Source organism: Alosa pseudoharengus, unplaced genomic scaffold, assembly GCF_046254945.1.
Source record: "Alosa pseudoharengus isolate Yale_2024_CS ecotype anadromous, Long Island Sound unplaced genomic scaffold, YU_APseudo_1.1 YU_APseudo_1.1_scf_7, whole genome shotgun sequence".
Taxonomy (NCBI): domain Eukaryota; kingdom Metazoa; phylum Chordata; class Actinopteri; order Clupeiformes; family Clupeidae; genus Alosa; species Alosa pseudoharengus.
Genome location: NW_027468859.1, coordinates 34,716,261 through 34,734,119, shown reverse-complemented (window position 1 = coordinate 34,734,119; position 17,859 = coordinate 34,716,261). Strand labels below are relative to the sequence as shown.

The following is a 17,859-nucleotide window of genomic DNA, read 5'->3' as shown; positions in this document are numbered from 1 at the left end:
AACAAACACACAAACAATTGATCAATGAGCATGCATGCATGTATGACAATTGCGGCAAATGTATTCTCTTACAAAGACACTTAGGACTGTTTACCAAAGTGCTCCACACTAGCTGACTGAGTTTCCTCCACTGTAATAGCACAGTCTGTCAACACACACTTGTAGGAAAGACTGGGCCTCCCAAACAAACTGCATCAAACTCTATATTCTGATATGTCAACTGGTACCCTTGCTTGATAATCTGGCTGTTGATCAGTCCTTTGGTCTGAAGAGTAATGGTACGTAGGTGGTACCTGGCATCAGTCCACAGGCTTTGACGTCTTTCACGTGGAGACCTCTGGCTTGAGCAGGGCTCCGATTCTCCACAGGTAGAGGCTGAAGAGTGGGTACTCGTCAGCCAGACGCAGCACCTGCCTCTCCAGCTGGGCCTGGGCCTCCCTGAGCCCCGGGGCGCCTGCATCCCTCAGGACCTGCTCCAGGACCCAGAGGAGGTAGAAGGAGTTCTCGTAGCGTCCCACCTCCAGCCGCACCGCCCTCCCACTCGCCGTTTCCTGAAATAGAGAGGCGCACACACACACACACACACATGCACACACACACACACACACACACACACACACACACACACACACACACACACACACACACACACACACACACACACACACACACACACACGCACACACACACACACACATGCACACACACACACACACACACACACACACACACACACATATGCACACACACACACACACACACATATGCACACACATATGCACACACACACACACACACACATATGCACACACACACACACACACACACACACACACACACACATATGCACACACACACACACACACACACACACACACACACACACACATATGCACACAAACATGCACACATTAGGCTATAATTGTAATACGTCATTAGAATATTATTTGGTATAGGATTTTAACATCTAAATTATTTTTAGTATTAATATTAGTGCAATGGAGTGTTACTGCTTCATGTCATACATCACGCCATGTTCCTACGACTCGGACTTAAACACTGGAGACTCGAATCTGGACTCGTAGTCGAGGCATAGTGACTTGACTACAACACTGCAGGATGCATGAGGGGAGGTATTCATGACTTGAAATAACCTGCTAAAGGGCACCAGAGGGCTCCTTCGTTAATATCTGATCAGTCCACCTGTGCTGAAAACCGACAGAGAGACGGCTAGTAGCGGCGGGGATCCATTTTATGAGCATCTTCGGGGGTGATGAATCACTTGGTGAGCGGCATGTAGAAGCTACATCTTCTGCATTTTTAATAGGCTCCGGATCCACGGGCATGATGGGAGGTAGACTGCACCAGCAGCAACAACACTGCCGCCCTTACGCAACTACACATTAATTTACAACACGACACCTTTATTTTGTAGCAAAGGGCAATGAATGTCAGGTGTAAAGGTAAAATCCCTGGTGAGGCTGCCTATGCAATGCAATTCCAAAACAGGAGAGACCATGGTGACACCGCTTCAAGTATTTGTAGTGTTTGTAGTCTACAGTTTGTGGTGGTGCGCACTTGTGTGTGTGTTGGTTTGTGTGTGAGTGTCTCTCTCTGTGTGTGTGTGTGTGTGTGAGATGTGCGGCCCCCTCCCACCGTGCTTTACAGAACTGAGTGACTCGATGTGACAGAAACGTCACCCAACTGCTCCTGACTGTGCGAGATCACTCATGCTCTCTCTGGGGTACAGCCATATACAGTAGCAGACGCTATAAAAGGTGTTGTATGCCGAGCATGTTATTTTTAGCATGGATCTCAAGCATATTTTAGATGGTGTATCAAATAAAATGACAGAGATAACTCGTTTTAAAATGCAGGTGCTTGACTGTGGATCCGACCATGAAAAGCAATGTGACTCACCAATATTGCCTCAAAGGACAATAGTTTACAAATCCATATAATCGGTATGCCCAAACTACTGTGAGTGAGAAAGTTGTTTAGCTTTTATTAAAAGAACTTAGTTGGCCTTCAAGAACTTGGCTCCTTTCATGATGTTAGTACTACATGATTCAACACAGTAGAGACAGAAAAAGTAGGTGTAAAGGGACGTCTAGTTTAACTACACTGATGGCAGAATTCTGCAAGGGCCTCATTAATTTTTCCAATTGGCTCAGAACCAGAACTTAGTAGACATCAAGTAAGGGACAATGGACGACACGCCTTTCGGTTCACAGAAATTAGTGCACGTTTGAGATAGTAAAACGGCCCTGACGTGCAGTAGAGGTCCATTATCGCACCGTGGATTGCATTATCGCACCGTGGAATGCATTATCCCGCATATTCCACTGTTAGAACAGGCGTTGTGTTCATTTCCTGTTATAATTTAAACTTTTTAATCACTAAAACTGTCTTGTTTTTAGAACTACAGTACTTCTTTTCGACACATATCAACTTGCATATCAACTATTTCTCCACTTGCAGGACAAACTGCCGTTACTAGTTCAAAATGGATGGTTGATACGGCCAAAGGCCAGTTGTTAGTTCCGTCTCTCCCGTTGTCAAGTGGGCATATCCCAGGATTCTGATGAACATATTAATAATTAATAATTAATATGTGATACGGCCAGCAAATTGGATCTACTTCATAGGTGTGCAAATAACATACGGTTAATGCACGTTCTAAATAACGCAGGACAATGGGACATTCAACCAAGCAGTGGAATAACTAGCTTTATCACCCGGAGAGAAGAAATACTCGTTTCTGATTGGCTGGCGGGTGGCCTTTAATTCTGAATAACAGGACACCGTTCCATATCAATGCTTATGAATGGTAACTATAACAACCATAGCAGGACGACGGTTGCAGCGCTCTAGAATCTTTTGGTTGCAGGCTTCCCAACAATGGAATCAACTGTAAACAAGCTAACTGTCCATGCTAAAGTTGTACAACAAGCTGAACTAGTGAGCTTCTTTTTAAACAGAACCGCGTGTTTACAGTGTTTACAGTGTTTACAGTGGCAACCGGGTGATAAGCGGGATAACGGCCTTCGAGGTGCGTCCAGTTATACGGAATTAATGGACGAGGGGCAAAAACTCCCCGATGCGCAGCGGAGACCTCATAATCACAGTGAATGACTGTATGATCCATCCTTTACTATGTGAGTGCTCAATCAGCATTTGACACACTAACATTTAAGATGATGTAGGCCTAGACCTTCTGAAGCTGATTATTTGAAAATATTAAATTGTAAGATATGTCAAGATGTCAAGTGTATGTGCTGTGGCATAAAAAAGTTGCACTCATTAGGAAAGCCTGTTTTGTTTTTCAGTACTCTGAAATCAGTGGTTGTCAAAATCAATCATTCAGCGGCTCTCCGACGGCACAGTTCCTCGACGGTCCCTCAGAAGGACCCTCTTTTTTCTGGCTGATCAGTGAGATAGCTTACCCATCCACACATCCCACAAGACTGTCACCACCCAGAGCTCAAGATAATCAACTGCACTCTGAATGAGATTTAATCATCTGCTAGATTGGGCCCGGACTGTGAGACTGTCAAGAGACTTCAGGACAGAGTGGAGAAGCAGAGATAGAGAGAGAAAGAGAGAGAGATAGAGAGAGGAAGAGAGAGATAGAGAGAGAAAGAGAGAGAGATAGAGAGAGAAAGAGAGAAAGAGAGAGAGAAAGAGAGAGAAAGAGAGAGAGATAGAGAGAAAAAAAAAAGAAAGAGAGAGCGAGAGAGAGAGTTCTCTAATGAGGACCTGACTTATGACTCAATGCAATCCAGAGAGGGGCTATGAAAGGCTAAAAATTGTGAAAGGAGTGGGGGGGGGGGGGGGGGTCAGATGCTGTGGGAGGGGGACACTGGAGGCTGCGTGCTGCTGCTCTGCCACACACACTGCCTCATGATTACTGACTCAGACATGAATAACCAGAAGTGCCCCATGCGGTGTTCAATAACAATCCACAAGGCTGGCCTAACTTAACGGCCTTATCCATAATCAATGTGAGGTTATAGGATGTAATGCACAGTAGAAGTCCATGTCCTCTAATGAAAACCCCTATATCTAAACTAATTAAACTACATAAATCCTATTTGAACAGTATAAGCCTCTCTCTCTTAAATTTAAAAGAGAATCCTTAGGCACATATTAAATGTTCTGGAAAGTGCTTAATCACACTCTTTTGGAAGAGGAATACACATGATCCACCTCCTAGGCCTCTTTCCATACAGTCACCATGTGGAACAGAGACACATACTGTACTGTATGACCAGATTTTGCATTTGAATAGTATTTCATAGCAGAGTGGCTTAAACTGTAGCTATTTGCACTGTTCTACTGACAGATACGATACATTGCACAACATGTAGAGCACTCAATCAATTGTAAATGGCATCAACGTCATTTCCACATTATGGTTTGTTGAAACTGTATCTTTGTACGCCAAGTCAAGAGAGACCATGACAGGCACAGCCTGCCCCTGACATATTTCGACTCAATGGCCTCAATGCTGAGGCTATAAGTTCCAAACAATAATCCATACACTTCCATCTGTTCATTAGAGATGGAAATTATATGACGTCTACCACATCATGAAAAACATAACCATTGTCGTATACACAAATTATTTTTAAATCACATTTGATGAGGCAATTTTCTCTCAATTCATGAAGCTTTATGTAGTACAAAAAACAACACTGAGTCGCTGTAGCTAAAACTCAACAAAATTAAACCTTCCGATTGCCCTCTTACGTATGAATGGTGGAGGGCCTTCCAACAAACATTGTCTGTGCTCTTGGACATCCTAATGTCTATCATTTGTTCTGTTGCTGCTGATCTCAATAAAAAATGCAGTAATTTGAAAAGCGTTAGAGCTGGAAGGGGGGGGGGGGGGGGGGCGGCTGCTGACTCACAACAGCTCTTATTCAATACGACAAAACACCCTCAACATACTGGCTATACTGAGCGTATTGTATCATACGTATAGTCAGTATATAACGGCCTTAGGTCTATTAAACAAACCAGCGTTAAAAACAATGAATAAGCAAATAAGCCAAACGAATCAAATGAATAAAAACACAATTCTTCTTTAATGTAAAGGTCATGTTCAAAGCTCCGGCAGCCGAGTCTTTGGCCGAGGCAAATAACTACCGCAACCTCAAACAGCGGGTGTGTTGACAGAGCTCCTCGCTTGTCGGTACCATAGACAGGCTATGGTAAGTACACAGAAACGGAGATAAATGTCTTCCGGCTGCTTGCTTGCTGTTATTGCAACAGCACTGGGTTTATAAGCAGCAAAGGAGAGAGACAGGACAGGGTGAAAGAGACAAAGAGGAAAGGACTGAGGAGAGAAAGGACAGGGTGAAAGAGACAAAGAGGAAAGGACTGAGGAGAGAAAGGACAGGGTGAAAGAGACAAAGAGGAAAGGACTGAGGAGAGAGAAAGGACAGGGTGAAAGAGACAAAGAGGAAAGGACTGAGGAGAGAAAGGACAGGGTGAAAGAGACAAAGAGGAAAGGACTGAGGAGAGAAAGGACAGGGTGAAAGAGACAAAGAGGAAAGGACTGAGGAGAGAGAAAGGACAGGGTGAAAGAGACAAAGAGGAAAGGACTGAGGGGAGAAAAAGAATAGAGAGATTCCCAAAACCATCAGCACACAGGACTATGTGTCATTCACCAATCAGCACACAGGACTATGTGTCATTCACCAATCAGCACACAGGACTATGTGTCAGTGTGACCAGCAGAGTAAGGCATACTGTCAGGAAAAGATAGAAGAGAGCGATAAGGAGAAGAAAAGGACACATCCACGGTGCGGAAGACAAAGAGATTTCTAGACAGATTAAGTACCTCTGGGGCTGAGGGAAGCTGATCTCTTGAGAGCAGACAGATAAGAGGGTAGTAAGAAAAAAAAACAAGTGATGTGGTGGGTGGTGTGAGAAAATATGCCACAGACTGAAGAGCATCTGGCCTTTTGGTGAATGGCTACCACCCTGGAGACTCGATTTAAAGTAAATAAAAAGAAAGATTTATCTATAGCTACAGAAGGAGACCCAGGATGCACTGTACATACCTACAGTATAGGCTGAGAACAGAGACTATGTTGGTGCTTGCATGACTGCCTTCTCCAGATCTATTTGTAGTGAGAACCAGTCCAACGCTGGTCGTCTGTCATAGCTGGCCTCTCTTCACACGTCCCACCACAACAGACAGGGCGGGCTGCTTCCGGCCCCACCCGCTCCTATGGCAACAGCTGCCAATCCACATCCATCTCTGGCCGTGGTGCAAGAGCCAGACGGCGGCGCTCGGGGACTGCTGCATCTCACGTGTCCCACTGTACAGGAGGGACAGTCTCCCCCTCGAGCAACCGCGACCCCCGACCCCCGACCTCACGCCTCCCCTCCCCTTTAGGTCAGCACCAGTAGACCTGCCCCCAGCAGTGGCACCAGAGCTACAGGTGGGACTCCGCTGCATACAAGTAAAGCTCACGTTTAAGGCTGCAGCAAAGCCTTTTCCGCGTCACAGAAAAGCCGTACACTGCAAGTGGACCACCTCCAAACAGACGCTGTTTACAAAGACACCTTCACAGCGTCCACAGAAAAGCCGTACACTGCACGTGGACCACCTCCAAACAGACACTGTTTACAAAGACACCTTCACAGCTTCCACAGGAGATTGGTGGTCGGGCTCATTTCTGACCTCTGTGGTGGAGATATTCATTTCCCAACTGTGGCACAATCTCGGCTCCCTGACCGCACCCAGCAAAGAAATATCTGTTACAACTCCATGTCTAGACAGACACAAATCGATAAAAGTGAGTCTTGGGGGGGGGGGGGGGGGGGTTAGCTTACACGTAATATACACAATATTTCATTTTTCCTTTGCCAGCAGGATGTAGCAGAGACAGAGAAAATGAAGGCATGGAGAGAATGACTAGTGTCATCAAATTGATTTTGAGGATGTTATTTAAAACTCATTAAAAAGAAACACTAAGGCTGTGTCCGAAACGGAAGGCCGTAGCCTGCTGCCTCAATGCCTTCAACTGTCTAACGAGTCCCTTGCTGTAACAAGCAACAAAAAAGTAGCAGCTATGAACTTTGTTTTAGACGGCCTAGTTACAGTAGATAGCAACACAGAACGCCGTTTCCAGGATAGACAGCAGACTTTAACCAGTGGGAGCATTTTATAGTAATATTTGTTTTGGACATGCCTCGTTGCCACCAAATGCTATCTTAGAAGGCAGGATTTTCTGTTTTGGACCCAGCCTAAATGTACTTGCTTAGTACCTTTGCCAGTTTCCAAACATCAACTGCACAGAAGCCTTGTGTGAGTGTCTTCACTTCAGCATGCCCAGCATGATGGACTAGACTAGACTAGACCACACATGATGAAGCAGTGGTTTCCCACCTTACTTTCAAACTCTATTGGTACTTAATATTTGATTTTTGTCTCCCACTTTTCTGTGGTAAACTCTTGCTTGCCCTTGTTAGTTTGCCTTGGAACGAACACAGCCTAATTAAAATGCATGCCTTAGATCTAATTCAAGCTTAAGTAATCAAATGAGGCACAGTAAGCCCTCTACAGGGGTCTGCAGCACAGCAAACAGCTGCGATTCCCCACCAAAATCACCACCACATCTCTCCGCCCGGACATCGTACTTTGGTCCCTGTCTGCCAAATCTGTCTTGCTCATAGAGCTGACTGTCCCCGGGGAGGAGGGAATGTCTGCTGCTTACAAGCGCAAGAGGGCAAAGTAGGCAGAGCTGGCGACGGAGTGCAGTGAAGCAGGATGGGCAGCTAACATCTACCCTGTGGGAGCAGGCTGCCAGGGCTTTCACCAGACTGCTCCAGGATGTGGGCCTTTCTGGGGAGAAGCTTCGCAGGACATCTAAAGCCCTTGCTGAGGAGGCGGAAAAGGCAAGCTTCACGCTGTGGCTAAGGACAAGAGACAAGGGGTGGGGGTCAAAGCAGTGAGAAGGGGCAGCTCTAGGAGGGTGGCAGGGAGACGTTCTTGCCACTGCTCCGCCACCAGGAGGTGTTCTGGGGTTAAAGCGAGCGAAACATCAATGAGCGGTGGTCCCCAGCTGATGACCCTGCAGCTGCCCCGTTGGCGCTGTTGGAGGCGCGGCAGGCAGTAATGCCCAGCGGGTTTTTCACCTGCCCATAAACATCGATTACAGGGGTCTGGAGCATAAAGGCCCTACAGAAAGCTTGATGGTAAGCATAAATGTGGGAGACGCTTCCATTTGAAACACTCCTGCACTCTGCAGCTGGCTGGAGTGTTCAGCATCAAGCCTTGACTGAACTATACCATAAAAACTACACTGCCTGTACAGCACACAACGCCGCATCAGATTGTGAAACACGGCTACAGTATGTAAGCTTTGAGGATGTGGCCTCTTCTTGGCTACTCCCAATTAGCTCTGCACCAAAACACAAAGCCTTGGTGAAGAACAAAAGATGTAGGCCTAACGCCCGCCTAAGGAAAGGCGAGGCTTGATCAAATGCACCTCACCTCATCTGGTGCATTAATAAGTAATCAGGCCAGCACAGCACAGAGCCCATCGGCTGCTATTGTTGCTCTTTCCCATTATGTGGATCTGCTACTCAAACAGCCTTGGAATACAGAGGCCTTTTTTTTAGTTATAGGGAAAGACGGTGCCAATAGGGATGTGGGAAAAGAGTGATTTACCCACCTATCAAGGACTGTTTGTACTGTTCACCATCTCTGTTGTGCTGCCATCTTCTCAAACAACTTGGCCTTCTTCCAGCGCAATATTACATATATTTTTTTACCGAGCATTGATTAAAAAATTCGGTACACTTTGTGGTAAGGGTACATGAATTATCATGAATTCATGCATGAATTAATTCATGATTTATGCATTACTTCATTCCTTTATATCTTATGAATCAGGAATTTACATGAGTTCATAGTCTCTCATTCATGACCTCATGCATGAACAACACATCAACTAAGACATTAGGTACGATGGGTACATCATTATGATTTATGATTTCTTAAGCATGATCATCATGAATTTAAGGTTAATTGCTCATGAGCTCATAATGTCTGTGGCCCCTCAACTAAAGTGTTGAAAAATGACATGTGTTTACAGTAGAGAACGATATTTATTTATAGCTATCGTTATCATTATTGTTGTTGGTGTGAATGGGCCTTAATGCTTTAGTTGATGAACTGTTCATGTATGAGGTCACAAATGACAGACTATGAGCTTATGTGAATTCCTGATGATTCATGAGATATTAAGAAATTAAGTAATAGATAAATGAATTAATTAATGGATGAATTCATGATAATTCATGTACCCTTACCTTAAAGTGGTACCAAAAATTCTTACAAACAACCATTCCTTCTACTAATATGGTTCTCTGACAAATGTCGCATTCCTTCTACTAATATGGTTCTCTGACAAATGTTGCATTCCTTCTACTAATATGGTTCTCTGTCAAATGTCGCTGGGGCTGTTCTGCGGGACTGCAATGTGATATTTGATGTCAACCTGATGAAGAGATACTGGACTGGGCAGATACCACAATTCCTGGAGGTTGTGCTGATAGCATCTTTGACTCAGTGTAAGAACAGGACTCAGTCCCTTGATACAGATGACAGCCTTATCCAGTTCTGACATTCTGAAATATATATCAGAGATATTTTCAGTCACAATTCAGGAGGAATGGCAAACTATTACTTTAACTTAGCTGGACTTTATGAATCTTCGTAGAAGGTCACTGTGAGCGCATAGCTCTTAGAAGCTAAAACTGGGAGTGAAGATGATACAGCATATCAAGGGTCTGTGAGGATGGGATATGTTAGTGGAGGTATTTGAGCAATACCTTTAATCTGCCAGGGAACTCTATAACAATTACAAATGGGTCTGTCTAGCTCAAGTAGGCCCAGCAGTCTTATTCTGTCGTAGTGCATACAGTAAGGAGCTGGGCTAGCATGTAGTAGCTAGAAAAGTGTGGGTTAAATTCCTGGCTTCCACCGTTGTGCCCTAAAGCAAAGCACTTAAACTCAAAAGTTACTCTGGGGAAAATGATCCTTGTAATATAGTTGACATATGTAAGTCGCTTTGGATAAAAGCGTCTACTAAATGAATAAATGTAAATGTGAGATGATCTGTGCATTGGCTGGTGGACTTTGAACTACGAAGCCAATAATTAGGGGTGTATAAGACGATTCGATACATATCTAGATGCATCAGCTACGATACGATTCAGAAACGATACGTTTTAATACAAAACGACTCGGTGTGATACGGTGTAATAGGGCCCCAAAATGCAATACAGTTCTTCAGATTTGTTTATTTTCAAATCTTTTTTTTTTTATTATTATTTTTGTTACTTTATGGCATGAGCAAAATTACAATTGCATGTCATTGGGTTTATAATTTCTCCAAAAGACACAAAGACTTGACTGGATTGAAAGACTGAACAAACATACTGATATTAAGAACTTTGCCAAATCACTAGGCCAATTAATAGAGATCTAGACGTTCATGTCACTCTTATACTTAGCTGCTGAGCCAATCACAATAGTTTAGAACTCTGTGGTGTAACTTAGCTGTAGCTTTTGCTAAATTTCGAGTGCCAGGGGGGAAAGGGTGTCCGGGCTACCTCTCATAAACAAGGAGGCTGTAACACACATTGTCAGAAGTTTGTCACATCAACAAAGAAAGGTAGGCAATATTACTCTCCCTCCCCAGTTAACTTTTAGACGTGCACCGGAGCAATGGGGAGACTGCCGTGGAAAGGGGAATGCAGAAGGCTGAGCAAAGTTACAACACAGACAAGGGGTGTTTGTTGCAGTAATGGATCAATTCAAAGTGATAATCATCTGGCTAAGCAGCAGTTTTGTTGTATGGTACCTGGGCCTTCATTTCCTCAACAGCAAGGATACAAAATATGCAGAGGAATACTTCTGTAAGAACTGTGGTTAAAGGTAGTTTTCCACAACAAGATATCTTTCAAATCTCTTAAACAGAGAGATTTTGAAAGACAGCAAATCAATGTAGTCTTCTCTAATGCTGCATGTCGAGCTTATATCAAGTGGAACCAAAACTGCTATTGATCCAGACATAACAAGAAAGACAACAACTCTAAAAGAATGAAAACTATAAAGTCTGAAATAACTTTACTTCAATGTTGCAGAATGTTCTTTTTTTTTTTTTTTTTTTTTTTTTTTTTTTTAAAAGAGTGCACTACAATATCCACAGGCATTCACCATTACATAGCGGAGAACAGAGGGGAGGAAATGATTGGTGAAGTGATAACAACTTCTTTAAGCCAAGATGACAGCAGTTGGGTACTCGGCGGTGTGTGTTTGTAAGACTGCATTGTCTTATGTGGCTGTTGGATGATCATGTTCGGAAGTGATTGGATTAATATTCACTCCTCCGTATCAGGCAAGTTTAATATTCTTCTGTAAAATTATTAATTCAATTAATAATGTCAAACAGAGCAGGGCCTGAGGCAGCAAAGCAGCCCCACATCAAGATGCTTATTTAAGCTAGCAGACTGATCTATTTATATTTAATCATCAGTCTAGAAAAATATTATTACCTAAAACTTAATGATTAATATTTTTCCCTACAGCCCATAAAACTGAATTTAGGGTGAGGGAAATATGTGCTGGCTGTTTGCATTTTAAAAATCATTTGCATTCACATATTATCTAATATAGTGTACTGTGTCGTTTCTATGATTCTGTCTGCTCAGTATTGTATTCCAGTAAGTTGCAATACAAAAGTAGTGTCTACAATAATCAATAGGCCTATAGCTAGATATTAAAGCTGACAAGCCAACTGAACTGCATGTCAAGTCATATATATCTTTGACTACAATATGTATCCATACATGTCTGTTTTTTTAACCATACCCCATGGCTATTGTGTTTCAATGATGTGATTGACACTGTACTATATTTCCACATACTTTTAAATAGGCCTAAACACAAAGCTAAAATAACTAAACCTGCATGTGTCCATTACCTCCCTAAGCTTGAGTGCTGTGCTCGGTTGGTCTCCAGCAACTCCTGAGGTGAATTTTTGGGATTCAGTAATGATCATCTTCCTTCCCTTCTGTTGATTATGGCTGAATGTACTCTAATAACAATTCTGTGTGCATGCTGTCCACTCTGCGTTTTTACATTAGGTGGTGAACACTCACGGATAATTGGGCTATGTATGTAAACTGTATTTGCAGTTCTTTGAAAAAAAAAAAACAGTCTAATTGGGTAATACTAATTCTGTTTTTGTATTTTGCATCTTTTTTTCATTTTGCTCATTGATGTGTGCATTTTTAATAGCCTTTTAATTATTTTTTTATTTATCAAAACCAATACTTTTTATTGGTTATCTATTTTTTTTAATCGGTCTTTAACCTCATTTTTGTCATTTTTGATTTTTGTGAGCTTGGCTTGATGTACTCTATTTAGTGGAGGAACTCTGAACCAATCATATTTGATTGGAAATCATACAAAAACATCTCCTGCGAACCAGCGCCTTCTCAGCAGGAATATGACTGTGGATATGAGGAGCGTGACAGGAAGAGGTCATGACACAGACTGCTACATGGAAGTCAAATGCTCATACCAAAAGTTCACGCTAAAGAGCCAGCACTGTGCTGCGTTCATTACCTTCAACTTGCCATGTCTTGCCAGCTTGAACATTTCTAGAAAAGTGTTACTTTTCTCATTAAATCACTGTATAATGCTATATACACCTGTGGTAACATCCAATGGTTGTGAAGTATGGTTCACATTTGCATGGGGAAAATGTCTAAAAATGGACACTTGTGTGACTTATGTTAAAAGAGAAATCTGGCAAGTTTTCACATAGATCTCTGTTTCTCAAGGTCACCAAGTACTGTTGGTACAAAAATAACCCCGAAAACAATCGGTTTTACTTACAGTAGCTTGAGTTGCTACAGCCAGGAGCTAACGTAGCCAGTCCGCTACAGCACTACACTCTGGGGGCATGTACTGTACATGGAGGCTCATGGACATGCCCCCAGAGTACAGTATAGTGCTGTAGATGCCTGGCTGTGAAAAGAAGAGGAGAGAGTGAACCAAATAGCAGGTCCTGATAAATGCTCTATACATGCATATTATCAGGACTTAATTTGTGGGAGAGCCAGGGGCAGCTTTGCTCCTGGGCCTCTGTGTTTCAGCCTGCTGAGAACCCATAACCATAACTAGTTATGAAAAGCATTGTTGAATTTTTAGTGGGTAAAAAATATGCCTAGAGCGGTAATTTTTTTAATCTACCAGCCACATTGGCTGGTAGGCCAAAAAGTAAATTTTGATGCCTGTGCTTAAATCTCTACAATTCTTTCAAATATAGTTTGAAGCATTATGAAGTCAACTGTTCCAAAAAACATTGTACCCTACATTTTATGTGTATGACCATTCTTTCTATCAAGCCGGCTACCTGAAAATCAAATGATATATAAGCTTGTGCAAGACTTGAATATAGGAATAGGATAGGATAAAACATGCAAATCTGGATACATTCATGTGAAAAAAAGACTTTGCAAGGGCAGTGATAACAGGCATGAAATTAGGCCTACTCTATTTGATTCTCTTATTGCTGTGGAATTTTATGTGGAGATTCTGAATTATGGCTCAACCTGCTGTTCTCTGCCAATAGCATATAATATGTGATTTGTGTGTGATTCCATTCAACTCCTTGGCACAAGCAGATTAGCTCTTGAGGGAGTGAAGACAGGTCATTATGGCTATGCTGAGACCAGGTTTCTTTGTTTGAACTTTGAGGACATCAGTATTCATCCAGGATGCATTTATCCCAACAACTGGCTCTTTGTTATTTTCACCAAGAAGGTTAAGTTTTCAGTGTGGTTTGACGGTCTGTAAGATGTTTTATGCAAAACAACTAGCCTGATTTTCATAACACTTCAGGCAAAGGTCTATAGCTTTGGGCCAAGGGAGGACATATCAAATCATGAAGCAGATGGAAATGTCTGACATTGCGCAAAGTGACTTGGCTCTGGCAGAGCTCTGCAGTCTCCGAAGGTGTCGGTTTGAGGCACATATATTTTCTTGGTTCAAGATACTTTTCAAATGGTTCTTCCTACCACACCTTGAGAGGCTCTAAACAAGGTAAGGGCTAGAATATTTGATGAATAGTGTAACTTTATACCTGTAGGATGAGTATCTTGAAGTCAATATATATGTTTTGCATGTTGTTCTACTCTTGTGGGCAGTGGCAGCTGATGCTCTTTCAAGAGTTGGCCCCACAAGGCTTCCGTTTTAACATTCCATATGTTATCTTAATGCAGAGGAAGTAGATTGGGAACCAAATAGAACAAGCATTGTTTTTGTTTTTATTGTTGAAAGGGTCTATAACGTTGAGGAGAAGAGGGTCCAAGCTCCAGTCCAAGCTCTGTCTACAGCATCTGGCCTTACCTGGTGTCAAGACATCAAAACATTGACCTCACACAACTAACCCACCTTTGGTACAGCATAAAGGAGGCCATTTAACAGAGTCAGCCTTGCAAATTTTTGCTATAACATTAACAGCAGCCGTCTGATCACCGATAAGCCAAAGCAAATAAAAGGAAGGGATGACTTTGATCTCTGACTACTGCATTTGGTTGGACGCCTACGGTGCAAACGCTGCTAATCGGATCACTCGTCAAGCAAGCATGCGTGCATGTGTCAGTGAGCAGAGCTTTGGGGAAGAAGAGGGGGTAAAAAGGGGTCACATCCTAAGGGCATCCTCACGCATTATGGAGTCCCAGCACAGTCACATCCTAAGGGCATCCTCACGCATTATGGAGTCCCAGCACAGCATTCCAGCGCACCACATGGGGCATTTCCCTGAGTCACCATTTAAGCATGGGTGGACAAGCTGTGAGTGACCGCAGGCATCCATGTGGAGAAAGGCCTAACGATAATGCGGCCTCCGTGTCAATATTTTCACAAGACTGCGCGCCAAGCTAACACCAATCCAATACATTTCAGGACAGCGAACCCAATAAAGAGATTTACAGCCGCAGCAGTTACACTTGCTTTGCTAATGATCAACATTGATGATTGTTAGCATAATCGATGGAGGCATTGGCTGTTATTTGTCACGTCGGGGGATAATGAAGGTGAAAGCGATGCTGACATCTCATCTGAGAGCCCAGTAGGAAGGTCGGAATCGAACCGCATCTGTGAAGGGCCTTGCGTAATGAGCACCTTCAGGGAGCACCGAGAGCTATTATGTAGATACTCATTCCTACACACACACACACACACACACAGACACACACACACACACACACACACACACACACACACACACACACACACACACACACACACACTCTCTTCAGGAGCTGTTAAGAGTGAAAAATGCCAGAGGAATGTGCGCTTAATGTTTCTCTCCCACTGCCACACGCACACTGTCTAAGCACAGCCACAAGACACTGTTGGACAAGCCAGAGAGGCAAAGCTGCAGCGCCTGAAGTTATCTTTTTAAAAGGCAAACTGTTCAACTGTTCAAATCTACTCTGCTGCCTGTAGAGAGCCTGCTGGCTCTGGACAGCCACACCATTAGCCATGACTTAGATAGATAGATAGATAGATACTTTATTGATCCCCAGGGGAAATTCAAGACTTTGTCAAGTCTTCCCTTTTTCTCCGTCTTTCTAGTCCCTGCCATACTGACAGAAGCATCCCTTGTAGTGTGGCAAAAAAAAAGAAAAAAAAAGAAAGGAAAAGCTCACCCTGTTGAATTATTCTCTCTCAAACCAACTGTGCTGCTCACCAGATGCTACTGTGTGAGCGATGCCCAGAAAGGCAACACCCCCACATACCCGCCCATCCCCAGGCCTAAGGAGACTTTTCGGACAAACAACCAGCCTCACCACCCATCAAGCCGATGAGCAGATGGGTTTCCCTTATGCCAGCGCTGAGAGAGTAGTCAACCTATTCCTAGATACATTCCTAATAGTGTCTTGGGAGCTAAGAACATGGCTCAAAGACAGCAACAAAAGGGCTAAACTCACAAGTCAACTTCTCTGCTTAAACCACACAATTACTCGTCGATGGATGCTGCAGCTGGGGGGGGGGGTGTACAAACAAAATGAAGGCTTCTTGTTGTGCCCCTTGTTGAGGTGAGGAGATTCTGTCTAACTGAACAGTTATTGTGAGAATTTTGTGGTGTGAGGCATGTATATGTGTGTGTGTGTGTGTGTTGCTGTACGCTCCTGTACACTCCTGTATGCCCAGGGCCCACATTGAACCTCAACATACAGCAAAATGTCAAAGTTGCCAGGCCAGATCATACTTTTATTTCTTTTGAACACCAATAAAAATGATCTTTCCTCCAAAGCAGACAGACATTTCAGCATTTTCCTTTTCCAACCCCATTCACCACCCTCTATCCTTTGCTCTTAAGGTCACCATACACTCTTAAAACGAATGTGTTAGAAACAACGCAAACTGTGTTGTCCCTATCTGGACATAAATGTGTTAAAAACACATTCATATTCGAGTGTAGTGTGTCAGCCAATTAGATTACATCAAAAAGACGACCAAAGGGAAAAAACCCCAACAGAATTCTCAGACAATTTCCAAGCTCACCTTCATCAGCTTTGGCCTGGGGTCCGTCTCTAGACATCATGCTCTTAAAATCATTTCGGTCTGTGGTCTGCGATATTCTATGCACACTGGATTTGCGTCATCAATCACCCAGAGGACAGCACACTTATCGTAATTAAGGATGATAATCCCTGACATTCAAGACACAGACATAAACGGTTCCTTCTTATGTTAATGAAGGCTACAGTTGAAGGCTGTTCTTTATTAGCTACTAAAATCCTCGCAGTCAGACTAGAGGTGGAAAGGAAAACAGCTCTTTTGCAAAACATTTTTTTCATAGGCTTATAGGCTATAGCCTAGATATGTATTATAAAAGCTATAGCCTGAATGTGTATTATGGGCTATAGCCTGGATGTGTATTTTGTCAGGGAACTTGCTAGGATGCAAGCTTATCATGAATAAAACATAAATCGGTAGGTTATTTCTGTACTACATTTGTCTATCTCTCTAGCAGCTGTTCAAATGTCAGTTGCGAGGCCTATTTGGTGCCTGCATGTCAGTGTGCATGCCGTGTTATTGGCAGGTCAGCAGAATCGGGAGCCCAAAGGAAGGCCTTTTGACAGCTCTCTAAAACCAGCCCAAAGTGCCAGGAAATGGCGAACGGAGGTAGCGTATTCTTCCAAAACAGCTTTCCACCGCTCTATTTTCTTTCCCTCTACCTCTGTGTTGAACGTTTTCAGTAACCCTTGTCAGTTCTAATTGGGTGTCTCGGGGGTGTCTCGAGTCCTCTTAACGCGTTCATCTGTGGAGAACTCCTTAGAAGCTCAGTGACCTTATAATAAATCTATTAGCGTTGCCCTCGTCACTTTACCACTGCTGGGAATAACAATAAGCAGGGGAGCTCGTCCCTTCAAAGGACAACCAAGAATCATAAATACTAAATTCTGACAGAGTACTGTAGCTGCTTGGATGCATGGCAGAGAAAAGCTTTTGAGGCTTCATCCGCTCACTTAGCTAGTCAACTGAGAGCTAGCTAAGCAGAAAAGTAGGGTGCCAAAATGCAATTATGGATGCTGCAATTATCCCGTCAAGTCCTTATTTATTAAGGTGAGAGAAATACAAAAGGGACTGTCAGTGGGAAATACTCCGTTGGAGTGCAATGTGAAAGGTGAAAACAAATTAAAGTCATGATCAATCTGGACATGACAATCCTAATCAGCATATCAACTCAGATGTAATTATACAGAATTTCATGACACACTTTAATTTCTTTGTCATTTCTTTTTACT

The 17,859-nt window shown here is 43.1% G+C and overlaps 1 protein-coding gene across 1 annotated transcript in view; it reads right to left on the bottom strand.

Annotated features, from left to right (window-relative positions):
* Positions 1–323: 323 nt before the first annotated feature.
* mei4 (meiosis-specific, MEI4 homolog (S. cerevisiae)) overlaps positions 324–17,859 on the bottom strand; it is a 43,947-nt gene continuing 26,411 nt past the window's right edge. Inside the window, exons 5-7 of the mRNA XM_076271961.1 lie at positions 8,060–8,154; positions 7,806–7,932; positions 324–551 (exon numbers count right to left, since the gene is read on the bottom strand). Of these exons, the coding sequence (XP_076128076.1) occupies positions 324–551; positions 7,806–7,932; positions 8,060–8,154 (450 nt within the window). The remainder of the gene's footprint in view (positions 552–7,805; positions 7,933–8,059; positions 8,155–17,859) is intronic.